Source organism: Dermacentor andersoni, chromosome 5 (assembly GCF_023375885.2).
Source record: "Dermacentor andersoni chromosome 5, qqDerAnde1_hic_scaffold, whole genome shotgun sequence".
Lineage (NCBI taxonomy): Eukaryota > Metazoa > Arthropoda > Arachnida > Ixodida > Ixodidae > Dermacentor > Dermacentor andersoni.
In genome coordinates, this window is record NC_092818.1 from 76,781,372 (window position 1) to 76,806,873 (window position 25,502).

At 49.8% G+C, this 25,502-nt stretch overlaps 1 protein-coding gene across 1 annotated transcript in view; it reads left to right on the forward strand.

The window, feature by feature from the left end:
- Nucleotides 1-25,502, forward strand: part of LOC126530796 (uncharacterized) — a 581,130-nt gene that overhangs the window by 407,598 nt on the left and 148,030 nt on the right. The window contains exon 6 of the mRNA XM_055070478.1: nucleotides 8,769-8,826. Within this exon, the coding sequence (XP_054926453.1) occupies nucleotides 8,769-8,826 (58 nt within the window). The remainder of the gene's footprint in view (nucleotides 1-8,768; nucleotides 8,827-25,502) is intronic.

The window sequence follows — 25,502 nt, forward strand, 5'->3', positions numbered from 1 at the left end:
AAATGTGCGAATTATTTTAAAAAGACGGAATCGCGTCCTAATTTCCCACGTCTCTATACCTTTAACGCGTAAACACGTCGCTGCGCCTCCAAACTTATCTATTCTCGGGGCATTTACCGCGTGACGTCGTTCGTTGGAAAACAAGCAAGAATCCGCACTCCGTGGGTGGCGCCTAGGAAAAAAAAAATGAAATCACGGATCGCTTCTAAATATAGGCAGTCGTCGAGGAAAACTGACACGCTTCGGGAAAGACGCTGGCGTCCATCTAAAGCTTTTCGTCTTAAATATGTTCGCCTATTTTATCGTTGTTGTTGTTTTTTTCGCTTCGTTTCGCATACCTCTGGAATCGTCAACCCTCCCTCGCCAACGCACGTTTGCCGGGTAACCTTCATGCATTTCTTAGTGTACTCGCAATCTAAAGTCAATTCCAGGCTTCGATATTACATGCTTTCTATCCGCCAGAGAGAAGCGCATTTCTGCGGACGCTTTTGTCCGCACGTCCCACCGTGTTTGCTCTCCGCGGAACGTGCCCGGTCCCTCTCTTCGGGATTGCTGAGTCTCTATTCCGTCTGTGGCGCGCAGGCGCCATAAATCTTTGAGTACACACTCGGGGCGGGTAGCTACGGTGGCCTATACCGTGGCACGCCCAGGAGTGTGTCACGTTCCGTGTAAATTTGAGCTTGTTTTCAGTGATGGAGTTCGTATATGATGACGATAGCAGCATTCGTTTCCCCTCCCCCCTCACCTTCCACATACGCCAGCATAAAGATTGCGTGCCTCTGCCGGATGCAAATATTAAAATCAAACGCGCAAGCAGCACCCCTTCCTGTACTACTGGCGTTCTCGCTTGGTAAACCGTACACTTACTGGCAACCAAAGAGTTTGATTGAAGACAGGAAATGCATTCGCTTGTACTGTGCCGAACACTCAAGAATTAATTGAACGCCAGAAGAGCAGCGATGATGCACGTCATGTGGCTGGGTTATAGCTGTCGCGTGTTAGGAACGGCCAATACAAAAAGGAAAAACACAGCTTTCCTTAACGTTGCTAAACGGACCATAATCTTACCGGATAGCAACTCCACCTCTTTTACTCATATGACACGCGTCTAATTTCTATACTGCATGCATGCACGCTGTTTCCTGCACACTATACGTCTCTTCTTTCGAGACAAAATTTCGACAATATTTCCTTGTCGTCCGCTTTCTCAGCTCAATTCTGTTTCTGGTAATCTCCCCTCTGCTTCGCTCTCTCTCTCGCCTTCTCTCACTTTCATTTTCTTGCCGAATGTTGTGAAACCATGAGCACATGTGACGTCTGGTACGAGCGGGCTGGTCTTTGTGTGTACACCGAAGCTCACCAGCCAGAATGATGTTTTGTTACATAAAAAAAAAATGACGAGCGAATGTGTCTTTCGAGTTGGATGACTCATTCAACATCTCCAGATACGCCTGTCGTACACAGTACGTTCGTGCAAACGCACTAAGCACACAACAATCGATTTGCGAGACACACACACGCCCCTCCCCGTTCTTTCGTATCCATGCGCATACTCCTGGCACATGTCGCGTAGCAATCGCAACTCCGCTGTCCGAGTACTTATCGACAGATTTATCATTAGCGTGCGGCACACCACTTAGGTTGCGACACGGCGCTTTCATTGGCGGGCCGTCTCACCGCAAGGAAAGATGCCATAAAATGCAAAGAAAGCAATCGCGCGCTCGTTCTGTCCCTGTATATTCCTCGGCACGAGCCGCGGACGCGTTATCAGCGTTATGAAGAACGGTTTCGTTACGTCTGTCGCCTCCTTGCCGCTCACGCCGAGCTGCGGTGCATACGCACGCGAGCGTGCGGCGCACAAAAGAAACCAAAGCCTGGTGACAGCGAGGACGTCTGCAACCTTAATGTGCCGGCGCAAATAATAAGCCGAGTAAATGGGGATGAATGGCTGTGCCTCGCGTGTGTATATAAGAAGCCAAACAAGGAAAGTCGGGGAGGGAGTTGCTGGCGCAGTGTGTGTGTGTGTGCCTGCGCGACGCGGGGGTGCTGGTTGGGGAGGGGGGGGGGGGGGTTGTCTAGCTAGCCAGCACGCTAGCCAGTAAGCCAGCCAGTTTTCGGGCCGGGGCTCGCGCGCGCGCCGCGTCTCTCTCCCCAGACGCATCTTATTTCCTCGGCAATGACGGATGGCGCCGGCTAATGAGAAATGTCTCGTTGCCGTTGCACTGGGCTGAAATTAATAAAGGTATTACTTGGCGTGGGAGGGCGCTGGCAGGCGGGATAGAACGAGCCGGGAAGAAAGCAGGGAGGGCGCCGTGGGCTGTGGCATGGGCCATGCTGCTGCTGCTGCTGCTGCTTATGTATACGTGTGGCTGCAGTGCGGCGCGGGCGGCAGCACGGGCTGATAACAAGGAAGAAAAGGGGCCCGGGGATATATACGCCCGAAGGAAGATATATGAGAACATCGACGGCACCGAGAGCAGCGCGCGTGCACAAGCTCACCACCGAGCTCTCTCGCCGAGACAGCGCGTTGTGTCGCGGGCTGCAGAGGCAAGGCGCGGTGTGTGTGCGGCACCGCCGAAGCTGCAGGGTGAAGTATGGTACCTACACGCGGGGAGAGACCCGCTACAAGCTACCACCCAGAGAAGCCCGCCTCTCTGAGACGGGCCTAGCTCACTCATGGTTCGATATTAGTATTCGCCAGAGACGTATGGCGCCGAAATGGAACCCAGTGCTGCTCGCTCCTGTGTTCTTTTGCGCTCTTGCCTGCTCACCGCCGCGATGCGAGTCGCAGTGGCGGGGCCTCGGCATTGAAATAGGAAAGAACGCGAGCGGCGGAAAAAGAAGGAAAGCTGTGCGGCTGGGAGAGCGCGTATATATATAGGAAACAACGAGAGCGACCGCTGCAAGCGTGTGCTCGCTGTATAGGCCTCAAGGTATTGAAAACACTGTCGTCGAACCAACTTGGTTAAAACGAAACAGACAAAAGCACCGAGGCCCGATTCTGACGACCTTCATATCTGGACGTCCGCAGACGCGTCGCTATACACGCACGGAGGTGAAACGAAAGGAAAGGTTCAGAAGCGGGGTGTCGGCGGGAACTCGGTATAAGGGGTTTCAGATATTAAGTTCGCCGCGACATGTACGAACGCTCGCCTCGCGATTTCTTAACAACGCCGTCCGGTGCTCTCGTTTCGCTCAAAGGCTGGGGTGCACCTGCAGGGAGCTAGTTGCGACATTGCTTATGCGCCTCGGTCATAAATCACCCCGCGCGGGTCGCGTGGCCGGCGGTCCTCTCTCCGTGTATGAACGTATATATATACGCCGCAGCTCGCGAGGCCTACCGTCCATCGGCAGAAGCGGTGTATGTACGCCGGGGCTTCGACATGTCGAGATGATAAGTGACCAGCGGTCTCCGTACGCTGGGAAACACTGCAGATGCGGCCGCCACAAGCAGAAGGGGCCCAGGTCGCTGCGTGTGGTACATATATATGTGTATGTATGATTGTGTACAGACACGCATGGGTTCGCTGGAAGGCGAGCTATTCGGTGTATAGAAGGCGTCTGGCAACTCGATGCTTCAGAAAGTGTTTGTGCACGCAACGGGAGCAACAGCGGCGCGGTTTCGCCGGATCCCCTCGCCGGTGCAAGGGTAGGGAGGGATTACTTCTCCCGACGCGGCAGCTGCAGACGCTTCCTCGGGTTCTCTTGTTGCGCGCGACTCGTTCGCGCAGGCGCGCGTGGCCTGTCGGGAAATCGCAGTAGCCTAGCTGGCCGAGACGTATATACGCGCACGAGCGCTGCACCGTGCCGGTGCGAGCCGACCAGGAATCGGGGAGGCTGCCCCGAGGTCCATACATCACGCTCGGCTCCGGCCTTCCATCATTGGGCCCGGCGTCGGGGGGCATGACGTCAGGCGGCGGTATTAGGAGAAAGCGCGAGGGGCGCGCGGACCGGTGTCGCGAAGCGTGAGGACGGTGCCACCGCCATCGCAGGGCTCGCGAAGATGCGCGCGCGCTGCAGGCAGCAGTGGCACGGCGCGGGGCATCGTTCCGAGTTGGTGGGCAGGTTGAGCCGCCTCATCCGACAGGTTATTTGAATATTTATTCGACTGGCAAGAGGGAGCGGGGGGGGGGGGGGGGGCGCCCTCATCCTGAGTTCCCGCAGCTGCGGGCGCAGAATCCCTGAAGCTTATACTTGCCTGCTGGCCCGTCACTCGAGTCTCGGGTCTCCCCAGGTTGTGTGTAGGCACCGCGGTGGCCAGGGCCTCCCCGGCGTTTGAGACACGAGGGAATTCCGCCCCGTGTTGCGTTCTACCGTTTCCCGCACAAACTGCGTGCCCGCCTGTGCGTGCCGGCCGGTTTGCTCGCCTTAACGAGTGTATAGGCGCGATTCGTCACGTGTTGCGCCTTCTTTGTCAGGGGCGGTGCACCCCCGCAGCTCTCGTCGCTCCTTTGTTTTCTCGGCTGATGGATCGCCGGTTTTATTACCGAAGGCACGAAGTGGCGCTCCTTTGGCCGTGCCATCCGAATTTTTATTCGCAAAAAAGGAAATGTAATAACACACGACGTTGATTCCCCGCGCTTTCCTGAATGTTTATAGAACAGCCGGTTCCATTTCTTTTATCGAAGCGTAGCTGCTGTGGTTGCTCATGACTCTGTAGCGGCCATATTTAAAAGGTATATTTTATGCCACTTGTTATATTGTTGAGGTTGATCTCCCATATGGGCTAATACAATAACTATAGGGACTCCTACACAAAGAGCCACTAGCGTTCTCAAAATGAAAGCTAGCGCTGTTTTCTGTGGGCTCTCGCGTCGGCTTTCGCAAGTAATCTGGTCGTTCATACAGCGCTAACGGATTGCACCAGTATATGGCTTGCGTATAGCCGCACTTAAAACGTCCAATAGCGCTGTTCATTACGGCCAAACAACTGTTGCAAACTGCTTGCGAAATTCGAGCTGTGGGCGTCTGAGCAAAATTGCGGGAACTGTAGCGAATTTTGGCGCAGGAAGAAAAAAAACAACTTTATTCGAATAAGTGGCTGGATGGAATGCCAGTGACCGTATAATGTTCAGGGCCCGAATTCACGAAGCTTTTTAGTCTTTCGTGCGTGCTTTTTGCCATTAGCCGGCCGCCTTTACTAATATGTCCGGCATCAGAATCGGCTGAAATATTATTTTACGGGCAGTCTGTCGTCTACGTGGGTGCGGCCAGCAGCTACGAAGGCCTCCCGTTAGGAGGTCCTGGCAGTAGCTCCTCAGGATTAAATAAAGTTCGTTGTCTGTCTGTCTGTCCAGTTTAGGAGGTTTTTGTGAAGATGGGCCCAGATTCTGTAAAGCCCATATTTGCAGCAGCGCTAACTAGATCAGGAGGAACAATTGGTCGCACGTGCAGCTGTCGAGATCTCTGCGTCATCGCGGCAATCTTGAAACACAAAAACGTTCGCTGTGTGTCGAGCGGTGATGGAACGGGAAAACCAACAACAACAATAACAGCAACGACAAAAAATGTTCCCGAATTCCTCGGCACAGATCACCTGAAGCACGCTTCTGCAGCTGGCGCAAGGAAGGCGCCGGCGCCAAATTCCAGCAACATCGACATTCCGAACAGTCTCTTTACGGGCTGTTTGAGGCGAACCAAGCACTGCGCGCAAACTTGAGTCGCAGGCAGAGAATGTATACAAAAAGAGAGGGAGAAAAAAAGAAAGAACTGCGGCTCAAGTTCCAGCGCGATCCGTTCTTGGCAATGAGTCAAACGACGCTGTCCTCCCTCCCACCCACCCCCTCTCTACCCCCCTTGAAAGACGAATGACATTTTGTTTCCAGCTACGCGTAAACCAATCCCAGAGAAGTCCATATATAGACACGCGCAGGTCTGAGATCGAAGGGACTTTAAACACGGGCGGATGTGTGAGGCGAGGGGAGAACGGGCAGTGCATGTACGGCACGCTGGGACCTTCCCGGTTCCTCGCGGCCGAGTTCGGGTTCCGAGACCACTCGCCCTAAACGCTCCAGCGGAATTCCTCCTACGCCCCCCTCTTTCTCTCGTCTTCGCTCGAATCGTATAACACCGGCGCATTCGCTGGTATTTTTTGCTTACGCACACTTTCCCTGCTTCCATTCCGCGGCTCTGACGTCGCAGAGAACGTAGTTCGGGCGGAGGACGCGTCAATTCACTCGGCCGTGTGCGGGATGGTACGGACCTACAGACGGGTGGGCGAGCTGTAGCGTTGTAGGGCCTCGGGTCCTGCCTGTATAGGTACAGCTTTGGCAAAGTTTCCTTACAAATTCTTCTTTTCTCTTTCTGCCCGTTCTTTATTTTTATTTTTCCCTTTCTATTTCATTAATAGGTGTCAGATCTCGCTGTGCCCTCTAGCTTTTACTATACGTGCTTCTGTTCCTTTTTTTTTTACTGCGACTTCCCGTGACACTTTAGGGTAGGGAGAAGTATTGCATCTAGATTGCCCGAATGCGTTTTCAATCAATGTCGGCCTTCCTGCCCACCGTGGAGACCGGTCCCTTGACTTACGTGCCTGATACAAAGCATCTTTCTTTCTTTCTTTCTTTCTTTCTTTCTTTCTTTCTTTCTTTCTTTCTTTCTTTCTTTCTTTCTTTCTTTCTTTCTTTCTTTCTTTCTTTCTTTCTTTCTTTCTTTCCATGTCGCTAGATATTCGAAAATCCTTCAAGCAGAGGGAGAAAAGAACTATCATAAAGAACAAGCGCTGCTCGCTAGAACTATCAATCCAGGTTAAGGAAAAGAAATATATATGTATCTATATTTACGAAACCAATTCTCGGGCCAAACAAAGCAACGCTGCGCACGCACAAAGCGGAAACCCGCGCATTTTGTTTTTTGCTTCATCGCCCTCTCCCCTTCATCTTAAAATCGTCCGAGAAAGAAACGCAGTCGTGCGCAGCCTGGGCCCAGCCCCTGGTTGGACCCCGACGCTTGCGGCACCCTGTCAGTGAAACGGAGACATTTTAACGTGATGAAAGAAAAAAAGAAAGAACAAATAACGAAGGAGCACGAGCGAAGATTTCAATCAAGTCACGACGGGCGGTCGGCGGTGCGTTGCGTCCCGCCAAGACCGTTCAATTTTTATTGGAACGCATATGCTCAACACCGAACGATCCGTCGAGGTCGGGAGGTGGGTGAGGAGGGATGAAGTTCAGGGCGAAGGCTGTAAGCTGTGCGATGTACAGGAGAGAGGGAGAAAGACCACGCCGGATCCCCGGAGCCGCGTTATTAAAAGACTTCTTCATCGACGGTCTTCGAGGCAAGCTGCGTAAGGAGCAACCGCATTGTCAGAAGCCTGACGCCTTGGCCGCTCCCGCGACGTTGGATCATCGTGAAATGCTATAGGAGGTGGGGTGGGGGAATGTGTAGGATGAGGGGTTGTCGCGGGTACTGACTGATTGGACCCCGCGGGACAATTTTAACGAGCTGCGTGGCGCGGGGCCCGGGGAAACAGGATCCCCGCCCTTACGTAGGTTTGTGAACGGCGGAGCTCTTTTTAATTCGGCCCTGCAGCTTCTGAATTAGGAGGTGTCTGTCCTCGGCGGGGCGTTAGTTCTCGCGTCGATCGAGTTGCGCAACCGCGGACGGGGATGCGAGTTTTAAAGAATGCTTTGGCTTCTGGTTCGGCATCGATTAGGTCTGCGGTCGGTGAATGCGTAGGGATGTCGCTCGGCGCGCGATTGTAATTTTGCAAGCGCCTTCCGGGTTCGTGCAATGATTGTTTGATTTTTTCTGTCCTCTTTTGTTTCCTATGCGTTGGTTTAAGTCACGGTAGCCATTTAATTCTTTCTTTCTTTACGGCCATTGACCACACAGAAAAATATTCTTGGCCTTTCGCCGTTCTCTTTTTATTTTATTTTATTCGGCGTGCCCTCCATAATCATAGTCCTGTTCTCCAATAGTGAGGCGATCCTTCGTTTAAGTTTGCAGTATTAGTGGGATATCTTGTGTGCCTACATTTGTTATCTGTGTTTGTTTGTTGTCGTGTTTGTGTTTGTTTATTGTTGGCACTAAGAGGTTGTGCCGGCTGCTCCGTTTCACGCGAGAAACATATTAATGCATCAGAGGTATCACAACTGAAACGAACACATTATGAAGTGACGCCATAAATTCAACAAAGACGAAATGTCGCCGCTGAATAATAAAGTTTAATATGTCACAAGCACTATATATATGCACTACAGCACATGCATGTCAGGAGAAACAAGAAATTTTCGAGAAACATGACTGTTTCAGCACCAAAATATCCCTCAACGTGTCTATTGCAAGAACGTTTCTGTCGCCCGAATACAATTATTGTCAGCTCTTACAGTTATTTGCAGATTACAAGATGCCTGGCTCTGTACGCACGCGTCAGTGATCTAAGCTCAGCGTTATGAATTAATTATGTAAATGTACATGTTGATCAGCCGTGAGCTCCTCCCCGCGAGACGTGGTTGCATTCCGATTGGCGCAGGCTAGACGCGGACTTCCGTGCGCGTGGAGTCGCTTTGGTATTGCAGCAAATACAAGTTCAGCTTTATTTTTTCCTGCTATTTCGCGGGACAAAAACACATGCCTGACGTAATGTTTCAGGCACGTATCAAACAATAAAACATTAGCTGTCTGGATTCCACTTCAAATTTAAGTTGCTGTGAGCGTTCAAATTCTAATGGAGTGTCCCCCCTGAGATTGGACGGCCTTGTATACATACGTAATAAGTGCTGTCACATCTATGACGTGCTTTTAATTTATGCTTACTTTGTCTACAGGCGTTGTCTCCTGACGAGCTGTGGGAAGGACCTTCCTCGTGTGAACGTCACTGACCAGGTGAGAATCTTTCTTCACTTTTGCATTAGTTTTCGTTGATATGTTACTTGTTAGACGCAACCTCTAGGGCTGGATGCTCAGTACTCTGTGAAGAAATGCAAATCTAATTCAACGAGACACGTTCTTTAAGTGCACTTAATTTGCGTGGTCAAAGTGTGCTATTTTAGCCGACTAAAGCTTTCTTTCTACACGCTGAGCTTCCGCAAGATTTTCTTCGGGTCCGTATTCACAAAAGGATCTCGCACTAAAATTGTAACAGCTAACTTATGCCAATCCTGATGCTGAACATTATGAACAGAGGCGGCCAGCCAATGACAAGAAGCAGTTACGAACAAAAATTTTTTATGTATCCGGCCCCTGTGTTTCTATATCTTAGGTGACATCCGGGTATGTTCTCACTATTCTGAAGGTGGTGATTGGCTGATTCATTGCTGCGCGCTGCACTGCACACAAACACTGCAAAGCGCGCATTAAGAAAAAAAAAAATACATTACGAAAGTGCACATTTGTGCAATAGCTCGAAGTGCTAGTACACTGCGTCGCTATAACCTTGAAACCCGCCGTGGTTGCTCAGTGGCTATGGTGTTAGGCTGCTGAGCACGAGGTCGCGGGATCGAATCCCGGCCATGGCGGCCGAATTTCGATGGGGGCGAAATGCGAAAACACCCGTGTACTTAGATTTAGGTGCACGTTAAAGAACCCCAGGTGGTCGAAATTTCCGGAGTCCCCCACTACGGCGTGCCTCATGCGTGCCTCATAATCAGAAAGTGGTTTTGGCACGTAAAACCCCATAATTTAATAACCTTGAACATGAATTATGCTCCTTATGTACGACGAGTGTTTAAGCCGTGCTCGTTGCCTCCAAAGTTTTGTCGCGTGCGATTGTACCGTGTGTCCCAGCTGACGTTAGTCAAGGCTGTTCAACAAAAATAAATATTTATGAAACTGGGTGCATCATACAATTGTGAAACGTACTGTGTTCGGGCGTCATAAGTCTAATGAACGGACACCGCAAATATTGGAAAATATTTTGTTTTAAATCATCTTTTTTTCGTTCAACAGCTTGGCTAATGTTAGCTGGGATACCCTATATACGTGTATATATACATGTATATGCTTGCAACAATTTTGATAATTTAACAAATAGTAGTAGAGGTGTATAACTAACAGTGGTAATTTGTCGCTAGTTAGTGCAATATTGTCGAGGTTATACACATCAAAGTGCAGTCAACATAAAGGACTTACAATATTCATAAGAAAAAAAAAAGAAAGAAAACGTGAACAGATATTTGCGACATTGCAGAATTACAAACTAATTCCCAGCGAAGCTGTCTCCTTCGAGCTGTTAAAATGAGAGTTTGTTTCCTGTAATTACGCCTTAAAAAGTTGCTCGGTTCCGTTTGAAACCTTTTAAGAATGTAACGCTTTCGTGCACTCTTTGTCAGGAATTTTTGAAAGCCAGTGATTTATCTATACACGTTCTATTTCGCCAGAACGTTAACCATAACTGATGGCATAGCATACCCCCCCCCCCCCCCCCCCCCAATCGCTCGGCATTTTTACCAGAATTTATCTCGATTTCTCTCCCAGATCTCCCAAGGTAGCGAGATAAATTACGCTTTGTTCGTAAAACACATTGGTAAAGCTCCGCATCGCTTACATCCGTAATTTACTGCAAATTTGTCCCCTTACTTTGAATAATAAGACATGATTACTAGCGTAAAAAGACCGGGACTAAAGAAAGGACACAGGACCACTCTAGTCCCGTATGATTTATTAGTCCCTGTCTTGTTACGCTAGTAATCATGTCCTATTAAGCTCCTTACCAACTAGCCCAACTGTCTGTCTTAACTACAATTTGAACTTAGCCTACGTATTACCCATTACACGCCCATTATTTTCGCCAAATACGGGCACAACCAAGGGGCCTTGATTAGTTCGCAGAGGATCTCGCAAAAACCATTTACGAACGTCCTATGACAGATGAAACTATGAAAAGAAAAAGAAAACTGGGATTTGGCAATTACTTTCAAGGCTTTTAACTGGACCACGAACGTAAAAATTGTCTCAGACATGGCACTTACCATGACCGCCGCTCCTATTTCCACGAAATGTAATCATGTTGTAACTTACAGCTATGTGGCGACAATGGGAAGCATAGCTGATACCGGCCGTATCGCACGTTTCAAAACTTGATTAATATTTTTGTTTTTGTTTTACAAAAGCTGGGTTTGATCCAACTCGTTTAGTTTAGCACAGAGATTTTCGTAGCATTCCCCCCATTCTTCCTAAGTTTGGTCTCCGTGGCATTTGTAGTTCTTCCAGGGCAACGGGTTAAATTCTACCCCGTTCGTTAGACACACCCATAACGCTAGAGCACTTGCATACACAATTTATTACAACAACCTCAATTACACATCCACTTTGAAAATTGCCTGCACACCACCCATTACTCCATTACTTCGACTTTACTGTCACCAAACATAAAGAAGCTGACTAGTATCGTTCACTCAGGACACCAGGTGAACCCAATACACGTATCAAGCATTAAAAAAAAAAACAAGAAAAAGAAACGAGGCTTGAATAATTATTCGTAGTGCTCCTGGGTAAGCCAAAAACGTTAGAACTTCGTGACATATTCCACTTAAGCTGCACTCATTCCTTCTAAGTATAACGTTTTTTAAATGCAGAATACTCTTGGGAATTTCGGAAACGTAGCTGATAACAGCAGCTTGACACTTTCGAACGCTTGCTAAGGTTCCTTTTTTTTTATTTTTCATTATTTTTTTCCGAAGTTGTATTTTATCAATACCCATTTAACATCGCACACAAACTTGTGGTAGCGTTCCCCATATGTTAGCAAAATTTGACCTCGACTGTAAATGTATAGTTATGCCAGGAGAGCGGTGTTAATTTACCGCCGATCGTTAAACACACTAATAACGATCCAGACCATGCACTTGCATATGTAATCTATTGTAAAGAGCCGAATTTAACCCACTTTTTGGGAACGTTGCCTACACCTCACACATACTGTCCCTGTAGGAGGAGGAGGAGGAGGAAAAGGAAGGAAGGAAAGGTAGGGAGGCCAACCAGATGCATGTCCGGTTTGCTACTCTACAAAGGGGAAGGGGTTTAAGGGAAGAAAAGAAAGGAGAGGGAGGGAAGACCGTACTATGGTGTGAACGCGTGCGGATGTCCATGACTTCACGCCTATAATCGGTCACAGAGGCCCGTCGTTTTCATGAAGCGTAGCAGTGCCCGCGTCGCTTGTGACTTTCCCAAATATGAACACGGTGCCTACCTTGCTTAGTTAGTCAGCCGAAGACACTGGAGACACAAACTGCGAGTCTCGTATATGACGAACAAAATTAGGTGAAAAAACGAAAGTTCAGTAATTAGTTGCAACGTTACATTTAAAACAAGTACGTGAAAGTTTCGCAGCGCATTACACTAAATGTTATCACTATTTTCAGGGACCGTACCTCATGCCGGTGTTTTAGGAGCATGGGAACCATTTGGAGTGACGGCAGTGTAACACCCTGGAATGCTTGAATAAGTAACTTTCTACGGAGGCTGCAGCGAACCCACATAGGTTAAACACTTATCGCTCGTCACAGAGGATTCTTATTTCAACGAAATATAGACACTGTGAATCAAATAGTTTACTGTGGAAACCAGGAAAAGCAACTATGAATGCCTTGTGTAACGCATAAGCGTTGAGAGAAAGCAGGTATTTACTAAATAGTCGCAAAGCACATAAGTAACCTACACAGTTCCAACTTTAGATATATTTCTCCAGAATAATGACCCCCATTTCTTCCAAATATGAAATCGCTACCTTTCTTTTTTTTTTCTGCCAGGGAACGTCTGTTAGTGTTAGTGTCATGTTGAAATAGCCTAAAAATAACGTTAACAGGCAACATAAGAAGTGATGCATACCGATAGAAAAATGTCAAGGCAATGTAATGGCATTGTCATGGCTCTCCACGTTTGACAGTGTCACGTAGCACACACTTTGCTCTTCCACTTCTGGCAGGGGGGAGGAGGGGGCAAGTTCCCCCCCCCCTCCCGTGTCCCTCTGGTAAATGCGCCTATGGACGTCATGAATTCGACAGGTTTATATTCGGATCTATAGGCAATTGATCATTGGTAAAGAAAAGCACGATATTGTAGCGAAGCGACGCAGCCGTGAGTTATCAGACGAATCAACTCACCAGGGAGACGGAAGAAGAATGGGGATGAGCTCTGGCAGGGGTCTGTCCGAATTCGAAGGTACGACGACGAGAGTAGCATTTGAACAGCTAGGTTTATTCACTTGAGATTTCCTTTAAGTTAACACTGCATAAAATATTTACAAACAGAACGATGTCATACCCGTCGTCGTCGTCGGCCTGCCTGACCGGCCTGGTCTCCCCTGGTGAAGATGCGCCGTCTGCTGCTGTCTACTTGCTCTCCCAAAAACTACCCGAACTACTCCTTAAATAAGTTTCCCCAGCATCCAAGGGACCCGCGGACCGGCGGGAGGCGCAGGCTTCTCCACCAATGGGTTACTTCGTTACTCCGACCAATCAGGCAAGCCGACATCACCCAATAAGCGGCAGAGTTCAAGGGGTCAAGAAATGGTCGCGTCAACACTCCTTACACAAAAGCACTCGGACCATGACTAATCGGCTTTTGACAGCCGAGCGTGGGACGAGGACGCGTCAGGTGCACGTGTGACGTCAGGCGCGGCGGCCGGGCGGCAGTACATGCCCGGCGCCGCCGCGATTATTCGGGGTACAAAGGTTTGCCTCCGCGTCGAGGAGCCCCCAAAATTCCCGGAAAACAAGCAAAGAGGCCCGCGCTATACTCTTTTCGCGACACCTCCCCCCTACGAAAAAGAGTGTCCCACTCGTTACAAAGCATTACTACAAAACCAAATTAACAAATTAAATACGTACAAATTAAACACGTACATTTAGGGATTCATATAAAAAAAACTGAAGTATCCGTAAGGAAGATTTAACATCACATAAAACAAAACAAACAACAAACAAGTTTTAACAAAATGGAAACAAAATGCACAAGACAAGAAACATCAAAGTTCAATCGCGCGCTACAAACTAAAATTAACAAGGAAGATTATTCGCTTGCGCTGTGATACACATCAGTGTCCGTGTCGTAAGCAGTGATAGTTCTCGGATCGGCCTCGTTGGGGAATGTCCTCCAGTTAAATGTACTCCAATTGGAGTAAAGTTCAATCCCGTCCGGGTTTTTGTCTTGTCGTCCACGATCACTAGTCCACGTCTGACACACACGATCACACGCGGCATGCCTCCGATCACCACGTGAACTACATTGATGCACCACGCGAGGAACACAACACATTTTCTTGTGCTTCTGACGTTCGGTAGCAGACTCGTCGTCTGCGTCGTCATCGGCGCACTGTCTGACATGGCACTGTTTTAACCGCGGAACATTAAAAACGTCGCGTTTTTTGCCGGTTTGGTCGGCTAGAATCTGAGCAGGGTCCGTTTTGGGGGCCGCTTCCTTGGCGTCCTGAGTTCCGCGTTGCATTCCTTGGCCTACCTGAAGCAGAGGCTCATTTTTGGAGCTTACAAAGGGGGCGACACTGGCTGGCTTTCTGTGGGCGAGCGGCTGTTTCTGGCAGTCAGAGCAGGATAGGACGTACTTGCTGACGTGGCAAAACATCTTTGGCCAGAACTAACGGCGGCGAACTTTCCCCCAGGTGCGCCTGACGTCGAGGTGGCCCGCCGAGCTATCGACATGACAGTGCCGTAACACCTCCGACCTCAAACACCGTGGGACAACAAGTGCCGTGCGACCGTCTTGAAAGCCTTTCGCTCTTCTATACAACACACCGCCGATCAAGCGAAAGCTCCGTGCCGTTCTTTTCGTTTTTCTGGCAACGGGCGCACTCGGCTGCTCTAGGTGCTGTATTACTTCTCGCATCCATGGATCCTCTCTCTGCCTTTCGCCGATGTCCACATGATCCAGCACGAGCAACGGTAAGGGATTTTCGTCGCTTGCTGGCGCGGAATCATGCGGAAGTCGGGAAAGCGTGCGGGAGTTGTTTTGCTCAAAGTTGGAGCGCTGCTCCTCCCACTGGGGTCCGTTTTCCTGGAGCCATTGCCGGCACTGGGGCGCAAAGTGGCCGATGCGGTCGCATAGCTGGCAGCGTGGTTGCTCGTCGTCGTCGCGGGTATTTCCCGCTGGCCAGGGCACTGGAGGACGACGTACACCTTCTTCAATAGCTTTCAGGCGGTCGAATAATGGGGCCATAGAGGCCGCGATCGCCCTCAAGTCCCTGTCGCGGTCGGTGGCCTCTCGCGGGCAGTGATGCTCTGCAGCAGCGCAGGTGGCGAGACAGGTCGGAGGCGGTTGCATTCTTGCTCCAGCGGGTGTCACTCCGGCTGGAGGTGCCGAGGCGTATGGGTACCACGACTGCTGGCCGGCAGAGAAGTCGGTGCCGATCGCTTCTGGTTGCGACGCATGCATCATCAAAAAAGCTGCCCGATCAATTCGGTGTGAAATTTCGAGGAAAGCAGAGCAGCTGTCCGGGTTTGCAATAAGAATTTTTTCCAGTACGTCCGGACGCAAGCCGCGCATGAGGTGCCGCAACCGCTCCTCTTCCGTCATAGACGGGTTAACTCTGGCGCACAGCAGCACAACATCATAATAATAATCTTCGGGAGACTCTGACGGTAGCTGCGTCCGGTTTTGGAGCCGCAAATATGCGATCTCAACTGAGTGGCGACTTGTGAAAGACGTTTTTAAGAGCGTCGTCCACTCTTTCCATGTATTAGGGGCACCCGTTAAAATTTGCGTGGTGTGCCACTTTTTTGCATTGCCCTCTAATGCCAAATATAAAAATTTTACTTTCGTCCCTTCATCCCAGTTGTTGAGGGAGGCTACGTATTCGTAGCAAAGCAGCCACTCGGATATTGACTCTTCTGGTGTGCCTTTAAATACTGGCGGTCCGATGAAAGGTTCCGCTTGAGGGGTGGACATGGTAGCGAGGACAGTAGGGGGTTCGGTTATAGTCGAGCTGTTAGAGCTAGGTTCTTGAGGTTTGTTGCCACGGCCCATATTAGTGCGTGGCCTTCGGTACCCAGCACACTCCACCTCTTTGTAGCGAAGCGACGCAGCCGTGAGTTATCAGACGAATCAACTCACCAGGGAGACGGAAGAAGAATGGGGATGAGCTCTGGCAGGGGTCTGTCCGAATTCGAAGGTACGACGACGAGAGTAGCATTTGAACAGCTAGGTTTATTCACTTGAGATTTCCTTTAAGTTAACACTGCATAAAATATTTACAAACAGAACGATGTCATACCCGTCGTCGTCGTCGGCCTGCCTGACCGGCCTGGTCTCCCCTGGTGAAGATGCGCCGTCTGCTGCTGTCTACTTGCTCTCCCAAAAACTACCCGAACTACTCCTTAAATAAGTTTCCCCAGCATCCAAGGGACCCGCGGACCGGCGGGAGGCGCAGGCTTCTCCACCAATGGGTTACTTCGTTACTCCGACCAATCAGGCAAGCCGACATCACCCAATAAGCGGCAGAGTTCAAGGGGTCAAGAAATGGTCGCGTCAACACTCCTTACACAAAAGCACTCGGACCATGACTAATCGGCTTTTGACAGCCGAGCGTGGGACGAGGACGCGTCAGGTGCACGTGTGACGTCAGGCGCGGCGGCCGGGCGGCAGTACATGCCCGGCGCCGCCGCGATTATTCGGGGTACAAAGGTTTGCCTCCGCGTCGAGGAGCCCCCAAAATTCCCGGAAAACAAGCAAAGAGGCCCGCGCTATACTCTTTTCGCGACAATATTCCATTTGAAAGTAACCATGGGTCCGCCTAAAAGTTACAAAAAAAAAAATGAAATTCTGGGGTTTTACGGGCCAAAACCACGACATGGTTATGCTGCACGCTCTGTTGTAGGGGAATCTCCGGACTAATTTTGACCATGTGTGGTTCTTTGACGTGCACCTATATAAGTGCGCCAGCAGTTTCCTTTTTTTTTTTTTTAAATTTCGGTCTCATCGAAATGTGGCCACAGCGGTCGGGATCGAACGCGCGACCTCGAGCTAAGCAGCGCAACACCATAGCCACTAAGCTGCTGCTGCAACTTCTGGAAGCTTTTCCTTCGCCAAAAACGGCGCAAGGACGAGAATATATTTTCGAAATACGTGACATCACGCTTGCGTAACGGACGCTTCAATTTCAGAAAGGGGAGCTTGGCCTCATTTTCTCAGATAAGAATCTGTCCTATTATTTCGCCAAATGAATAGAATAAGAGTAGTGTTCAAAGAATACTTTATCAGCTTAAACGTATTTACTCTGGCTGGTTTAGTGGGCCTAAATGGTCATGTCAGGCGCATGTTGAACTCACAGTAAACCTAGGCCTGCACGATTTGGTCCGTTTTTGCCGACATCGTTCTAAGAGCGCGAAGGGTGAACACGAAAAGGAACACACATAGGACAGACGGTATACGATGAAACCGATAGAAAGTGATGTTGAAATTTACTGAAGACGCTGACATTGATATCGCGCGCACTTTGGCATTGTGAAAGTGCAAGTATTTCTTCTCGTATGGCACGTTCTCGCGCGTGCATAGCGGCTCTTCGTGTTTTTCCTTCTTGCTCTCTATCCCTCTTCTCTTTCTCTTTTTTTTTTTTAAATCTCTGGTGTGAGGAGATCTAGCTCGGCACTGCCGCGCGTACGCGCGCAAATCCCCACGGCGTGGCCGACCGAGCTCGGTGCATGCCTGTGCCGACGCTGCGTGTAAGCGGGCAGTGGGGGTGCACGAGTGCCATGCTTAATCCCGCGTTTTCTCGCTGGAGACGAGAGAAGAGCTCCGACGTTTGTTTCCAAACTCGGTTTCGATAGGGCGGGGGGAAGATCGAGGACGAATATAAAGGATAGAGAAATAAAGCGAGCACGCGGCTTTAGAAACGAAGGAGAAGTGGGGGAGAACGAAGTCGAGCGCGAGGCCTGCCTCGAGGAGGGGATCGAACCTATATATCTACCATCTCACGGCTGCCGCCGCCGGTAGCCTCGCAAAAGAGCAAATAAGTTTCGCGCCCGCCGCTGAAGAAGAAATAGTAGTGGTCGTAGTGGAGGACGGCGGGCCGATGGAAGCGGAAGGGAAGACGGCGACACGGGAGAAGCGCGGCTTGCAACAGCAGCAAGCAGGCAGGCAGGCAAAGGCTGAAGCAGTAAGAATTGGATTCCTCCCGCGGCAGGCCCTTGTATCTTTCTCGCTTTTTTTTTGTATGTGTGTGTGTTCGCTCTCTTCTCCGCGCTGTTGGTCGCGCGCGCACGCTTCTTGCGCTCCTCTTCTCTCGACTCCCACGAGGCGCCTATCCCGACGGATTTGGGCGCGCAATTGATTACAAGGCGGCCCTATGAAGAATACAGGGGTCCGAGGGGACGGCCCCGGGCGCGCCTCTAATCCAGGCCTAGGCACTTGTAAATCCGGCCCAGACAGGCCGCAATGGATGGCGCGGCCCCGTGTACGAGGAGCGTTCCGATAGCCGCCGCCCGTCGGAGGCCCCCGGCCGGAATTGTTAATGGGTTAATGGATGGCCGCCGACGGAGCGCCGCGGCGGCCGAGCCACTGGCGGCCCCAGCTGCAACCAACGCCCGCGCAGGGGCCGCCGCCGCCCCCGGCGTGTGTGTGTGCTGAGCGCGCTTCTATGAGGATGATCGGCACTCGTGTGGTTCTCTCTGCCGGCGTGCATGTATTTTGGCTCGCCCACTCAAATCACGCTAACCGTGCATGTTTTCACGTGGCGCGCTTGTGCATACGCTGACCTCGCTTGCATCGTCTTTGCTCACCCATTCACAGATGTTAGGGCGGGCACGGAGACTTGTACGGGCGGCGCGTGCAGGGGGAATACGTGGAAGTGATGAGTTTCCTTTCTTTCTTTGAATTCTGGTGAATACCGAAGAAGTCAGCTGTCGCTTCAGAGACGTGTTGGAGAATCATGAGTGTTGCATATGTTGTCGAGAGACACGGACAGTTGTTGCCTTCGCACGTCCTCCAAGAGCTTGACGAACGGCTCTCCGTTTGTGAAGTGCAATTTCTTATTCAATCAATAAAGTATACAGGATGAAACTGCACGAGAGAGGCCGTTCTCAGGTATATAGTATATCTCGCTTTGTCCGGCTTCTCTACACAGGGAGAGGGGGACGGAGGAGGGAAGCAGTGGTAATGATCGAGAGAAGGAATTGTTTAATGTACACATGCCCACTACGTTCATTTCTAAAATTTCGTTTCTACTCCCTCGTAGCTTGTCTTGTACACACTTTGTATATGCAATTTCGCAATCTTAACATAATTGCCAAATACCACAAATGAATTATTTCAGCACCTCTCTCCAACACACCGCTGTCAAAAAAAAAGAAAAAGAAAAGAAGAGAAATGGGCAATGAATGCACTTCCATCTTTTGCCCTGTGTCATGGACCGCAGTATTTACTTGGCTGATGAATATGGCGCTTGCATCACGTTCCGACGTTCCGATGCAATGCAGGCAGTTTTGTCGTGGAGCATATATGCGCTTGTTATAACCGCGGTCGTTGTGGGTGTGCTCTTGTTCATATGTTTTTTTTTTTTTGCTTGCGACCACCCATTTATTTTTATATCCGTTACTTAGTAATTCGAAATAAGTAAAACATTATACAGCAACTGCGTCGTCTGTTGGGGCACTCTCATTTCATTGTACCTGAAATTGTAAATACGGCAGTCAAAAGTGATTTCACCCGCAAAAACAATCTGATAAATTATATTACTCGCCATTGCTACACTCCATTTCGTCAGTCTCTCGTGTTGCCATTTGAGATGGAATGCTCCGTGCCGCCAATGCTGCCTCGTTTTAATGTAATTATTACCAGCACCCATTAATTGTCTTAATGGGTACTGACATATGATACATTTGTCTATTCATTTTTCGTGGTAAAATATATGTCCCGGCGTTCTAAACTCTAGAAAATACATATTGACAAGTCTCAGAGCAGCGCAAGTAACTTAATGTAACAGCTTTTCTACAGCCAGTTTTGGTTCAGTTTCCCAGGAAGGGTACTGTGTCGTGACGTCACAACATGGCACGTTGTCATGTGAGGGCAGGACATGCTACGTTTTGACACTCGATCTGGCTGGCTCCGTCGTCCGCTATGCTGGTACGTCGGCCTTCAAAACGAACAGCAGTATACGAGGCGACCGAGCGAGTCGCCTTGTATGCTGCTACTCAGTTGTCAGGTGGCCCCTGCTTGTTTGGTGCGTGCGTACTTTAGTTGGTACTTACGATTCTCTCGACTAACCTAACGCTTGAAGCTAGTTGAGAAACGCTGTCTGACACAACACTGTCATAGTTATATTACAAGGCCGCTACCCTTGGAGCACGGTTATTGATGTGCACTCTGCATTGCTATCCCTCGAACTTGGGTATCGACACGCAAAAGTTACGTGATCCGACATGTGTGCGACCACCGCTATGCGCGTAAGAGGAAACTACCCCGTGAATGTAACAGAGTGTCGCAAACCGCATGATACATCGGCACTATATACACATGACGTCTGTACATCCAATTCTTCATACAACGTGCCAGCTCCAACGGAGTGGTGTCTTTTCGAGCAACCTATAAGTCGATGTGTCGAGGCATCAACAGTATTTCGACCTCTAAATCACACGGAGGCAATTCTGCCTAAGTAACACTATGTAGCCTACTGTGGGTCATATCTTCTAATTTTCATAGGCACGTCCTTCATATACAATCTCCGGTATACAGCGGGCGCCTCAAGGGTATCGACGTCGTGTATCAAATGTCAGGAGCAAACGCAAGAGTGCTTTTAATGCGCGCTATTGGCCCGCACTTTCTCTCTGCCACTTGGCTGAAAAGGAAAGCTTTTAGGGAAGTGACCTCAGCGATTCCACCAGGGTCTCTCATTCAATGGAAGAGATTAACGTATCCCGCCAGCCGACTCCGCTGCCGTATTTCTTTTCCCTTTTTCTCGCTCTTTCTCGGCAACCGAGTTCGTCTCGCCACGGAAGGCGCGGATTCAGAAGGCCGCTGAAGGCTCATAAATTGCGGTGGCGGTAAATCTTTCCTTTGGCATCGCTGTTTAGTTTGGCGACGCTGTAAATTCTAGTCGCGTCCTGTTAGCGCGAGACCGCTTAGACGGCGCTGCTGCGAGCTTATATATGGAGGCTCGGCGAAAGGAAGGATGCTCCTTTCATGATGGCGGGTTTCAATCCGCGACCAGAAGAGCAGGGCACTGCGTAGGATGGAGCGGGGGGGGGGGGGGGAGGGGGGGGGTGCTCAGCCACTAAATCTCTCAAAACATAACTATCGCCTACTGTGCTGCTGTTCTAGACAAGTGCGGGCGTGATGGCAGCGTTTCATTCCGCCGGGGTGTGCACGCCGTTGCCTATCGTACACACGCGAAGGGTGTGTGTGGCGAAAGACAACGCTAGCAAAAGAGACGGAGAAGACAGGACAGTTTGAATGAATGAAATGGAACAAGAACTGTAGCGGAGGGCAAGCAGCAGAAATGGATGAGGAGGGAGAGCTGTGGAAGAGGAACCTTCGGAAGAGAGTGAAAGGAGGATGGGGGGCACACAACGTCCCTCCATACATGCAGGGAAGTGCTGCCGCAGAAGTACAAAAGTCGCTGACGAATGGCGAATTCCGGCGCGGAGTCTTTTCAACAGCGCGCGAGCAAGCAACACTCTGTACGTTGCTGTGGGTGAATCGGGGAGGGGGTGGGGGGATAGCAGTCGGCTCGTAATTTACAACACCGACGGCGACTACTTGCGCTTGGCCTCCTTTTGCCGCTGCTCGTTTTCTGTCTTCTCCCGTTCTCTCTCTCTCTCTCTCTCTTTCCGTTGCTTGAGTCGGCGTAGCTGCTTGCTTCCGAGCTTCGTGCGCCTATAGATATAAAGCTGACTTGCTTGCGGACACGCTGTGCTCGCGCGCGAGCGACTGCCGCCCTCTGCGAGAAGCCTTTACGGTGAGACAGGCGAGGTGGTGGAAGAAGAAAGAATGGACAAAGGAGGCGGAATTCAGAAACAGTCACGCGTGTGTGCTTGAGTAAGAGAGAGAGAGAGAGAAGGAAAATCCGTAAAGTAAGATAAACTACGGACTCGCTGCACTTGTGTGCGTGCCGCGCGCTGCGCTCCCGAGAGCTGCAGCCTGGCGCTCGGTTCCTCTCTGCTGCTGGATTTGTCAGATTTATAAACGACTTCTTTGGACCTGCTTCCACTGGACCGCGCTCGCGTGCGCGTTGTCGCGCTGGCGTAGAAGGGAGTCCCCTTTCTCGGTAGTATAGTGCCGTGTGCACTCTTGGCGCTCTCTTCGCCCGACTCCTGGACGTCCTCTGTGTGCTTCGTTCTTTACGGTCTTTCTTTCGCTTCGTTCTTCCCTTCTCTCGGTCTCCGACGAGTTCGCCGCTCTTACGCGAGTCTCGCGCCCCTGGACAGACGAGTAACCGGTGTGGTGTCGCGCCTCGCTGCTGCGGTCCCCGCGGCTCTTCCCTTCGAGTGGCAGTTCAATTTGCATTTGTCCCGGCCGGCGCGAAGCGCTGGGCTGAGAGCCAGAAACTACTGGCCACGCCAAGCCAAGCCAAAGTCGACCCCCGTCCTCCCGCCTTCCGTGCATTCCGTGCTCGGGCGAGCGCTCGCTGAAGCGAACTCCTCCGCCTTTCTTTCTTTCGTTCTTTTTTCGGCTTCCGACTCGCTGCCACTTTCTCGTCGCTCGCACCCCTGCTGTAGGACGCAGGAGCGAGCTCGCGCTGTTTCTTTCTGCACACGTGTCTGTCCATGCCCTCCAGCGCTGTGGTGTGGCGCAAGGAAGACTCCCTTGGCAATTAACGGGCACTTTTGCGAAACGAATGTTTCTCAGCGGTGCGGTTCCGGCCGCCGGAAAGCGCGAAGGGCCGTCTTCGCGGCCATCTCTCGTGCGAGCCGTTCTTCCGTCTCCTGCAGCTCTCGCTCTCTCTACTTTTCTTCTCCACTAATAGTTCGCGAGCCCTCACTTTCCTCCTTCTGCTGTTGCTGGGTCGGAATTGCTCTAAATTATGTTTCACTTGGCAATCCTCGGGTGGAAGTCTGCGCGCCGCCGGTCTGTTTCCCCACCAGTCGTGACGCTTCGCGCCACCTAAGCGCGCCTGCCTGACTGTGATGAACTGCGTGACAAGCGTCGGTGATGAGCGCACATTTTGTGTTCTTTTCAAGGCGACCTTTCGGTCGCTGATTTATTTACGTGCCGTCTTTATAGCGTGCTTACTCAAGTAACTTAGGCTGAAATTAAGAAAGCCCCACTTCTCTGGCGTGCAGGTATACTGACCGTGAAACAAGTGGTAGAGGGTTTGCTGACGGTCCGCAGTTTGAACGAAAGGCGTTATATTGTTGCCTTTCTTTATTCTCTTAAAGTGCTGTCTTTCAGTGTTCCATACAGTCATTGTTTGCCTCGCCAAAACCAGACATAAACATTATTTCAGACGAGTATTTCTTGTACTACGTGCCGCAATGATGAGAACTTCCCGTCTGAGACCACGCAACCGTGATAGCGCGCGTACGTGTTCGTGTTACAGACGACCGTTTTCATAATTTTAAGGCAGTGACGCGAAGGACTTCGTTGGCGTTTGCTTACGGAAAAGCCAGCGCGAATGTTATTATGGCATAATGCGATCCGCGTAGAATGTGCTCGTTAATGCGATGCGAAGTGCGAGACAGATAAGAAAAGACCCGATGGAAAGACCTCTTTGTGTATAATTAGCGTTGAAGATTACTGGATCAATGTTTCACTTATGTGCGCCTTGTTTCGCAAATTAAACCAATGGGAAGGCTTTCGTGCGTGATACGCGGTAAATAGGGCAACGTACGCCCCACAACGAACGTGAGGTTGTGCATATAGATGACGATGAAATTTGCCCCTGGCACGGATGACGTTGCGCCTGTTGATATGACAATGCAGACCTCTTAACCTGGGTGAACCTTTTGAAAACCACTAACCTCTTCGATAAAACGCCTCCAGTCTGTCACCGTGTCTTTCTTCACAAGAAATCTTTTCACGCGTTAAAGTTTTGCTGAACTGAACATTGTGGTGCCTAATTCGCGAATGTTTGCGTTCGTAAATACTCTTTGTCAATGGCTGCTCTGTTTTGCTAACAGTGCATGTACAGCAGCAGGATTGACTTACAGTTGATCTTGCAAACAATTCTTGCAAAAGAGTTTTTTTTGGAATACAGTGTTTCCTTAGTATGTATACATGCAGAAACACTTCTTTCTGCAAGGCGCGCGCGATCGTTACTTTTTTTTTCCCGCCATGTTTTACAATCTAAGGCTAAAGTTGAATCGTTCTAGTAACAAGCCTCCAATATTAGCCCATACCCGTGGCTATTTTTTCTAGAGCCAGTCACAAAACCTATCGACAACAAATCAGACCTCTTCGCATATGATTAACACTGCGACTGTGCATAAATTTTGTTAGCGATCCTATAGGCTGCTAAAGGTAGCTGAACCGGAGATGGAAACCACCGAACAGAGTTCCGTTCTCTTATGCACTCATGATTCTGAGTATCCAGTTGATGAAGATGTTTTGTATTAGAGGATTTTTTCTATTATTTGAACATTAGGTTCTGTTATCTGTGGCAAAATGGGATCCCGCACAACATTAATGTGTTGCCGCAGAGTTAATCATATGCGAAGAAGTCTCATTCGTTACATGTACCGTCTTTGGTGGGCTCTAGAAAACCTGTGTTTGGTATTGGTCGATACCGCAGCGGCCGCTTGAGCCAATGAAAGTGTTTGGCTGTGAAAGGCAAAACGGAAAGAAAAAATAGCCTTCAGACTTGCTTATGATAAACAGTTTCTACAGCTCGTGCCACTCTTCGCGCCGCTGAAGAATTTTCTATACGGGACTAGAAATAATAATATTCGATGCAACGAACTCTTGTGAGTGAAATGATTTTTTTTTTTCAAGAAGAGTAAGATGACGCAAAATTGCGGCGTTTTGTCCGCAGAGCTTGCAGGTTTCGTAAGTTGCTAGTCGGCGTTTGTTTTTCTACCTATGTGTAGGCGAAACTGGAATTACAGACGTAGTTCCTACAGCATAGGGCACGTCTTGTTTGTAATAGGAAATCTACGCATATATCGCGTGTTCCTTTAGAACTAAAGCGTGTACGATATCGAAGCTGTTTATCGACCGGAACCACCTGACAGGAACTCGCCGCCAATTACGCGGTATAATTTGTCACCTTCGATCGACTCTCTCTTTTGGCTTCGGGAAAAGAGTGTATTGAAAACAGTTTCCCGGGCAGCTTTATTGTACTAAGGAAACTGCTCTCTCGCCCACTGCTTGAGCTCCTAATACGTCTAAATTATAGAAAGGGTACACTGTGGCAAAAATGTTTCCATCTCCTCCGGGAAATTGCCAATTTTCACTGCTTTCGCGCAAAAAAAAAATATACCGGACGCACTCAACAAGACGAATCCTCGATTTAATTAGTTCCTCGTTCGCAAGGGGGACGCCTTCTTAACATAAATGTAAGCAAGGACGTAGCGAAATTAAAGCACGAGGAAAAACAACCTCGTGCCTTTCCGGTCAACCTTACCGCTTCCCGCTGGAATTCCATCAATAAGCTGCTGCGCGTATAGAATTACCAGCGGTGT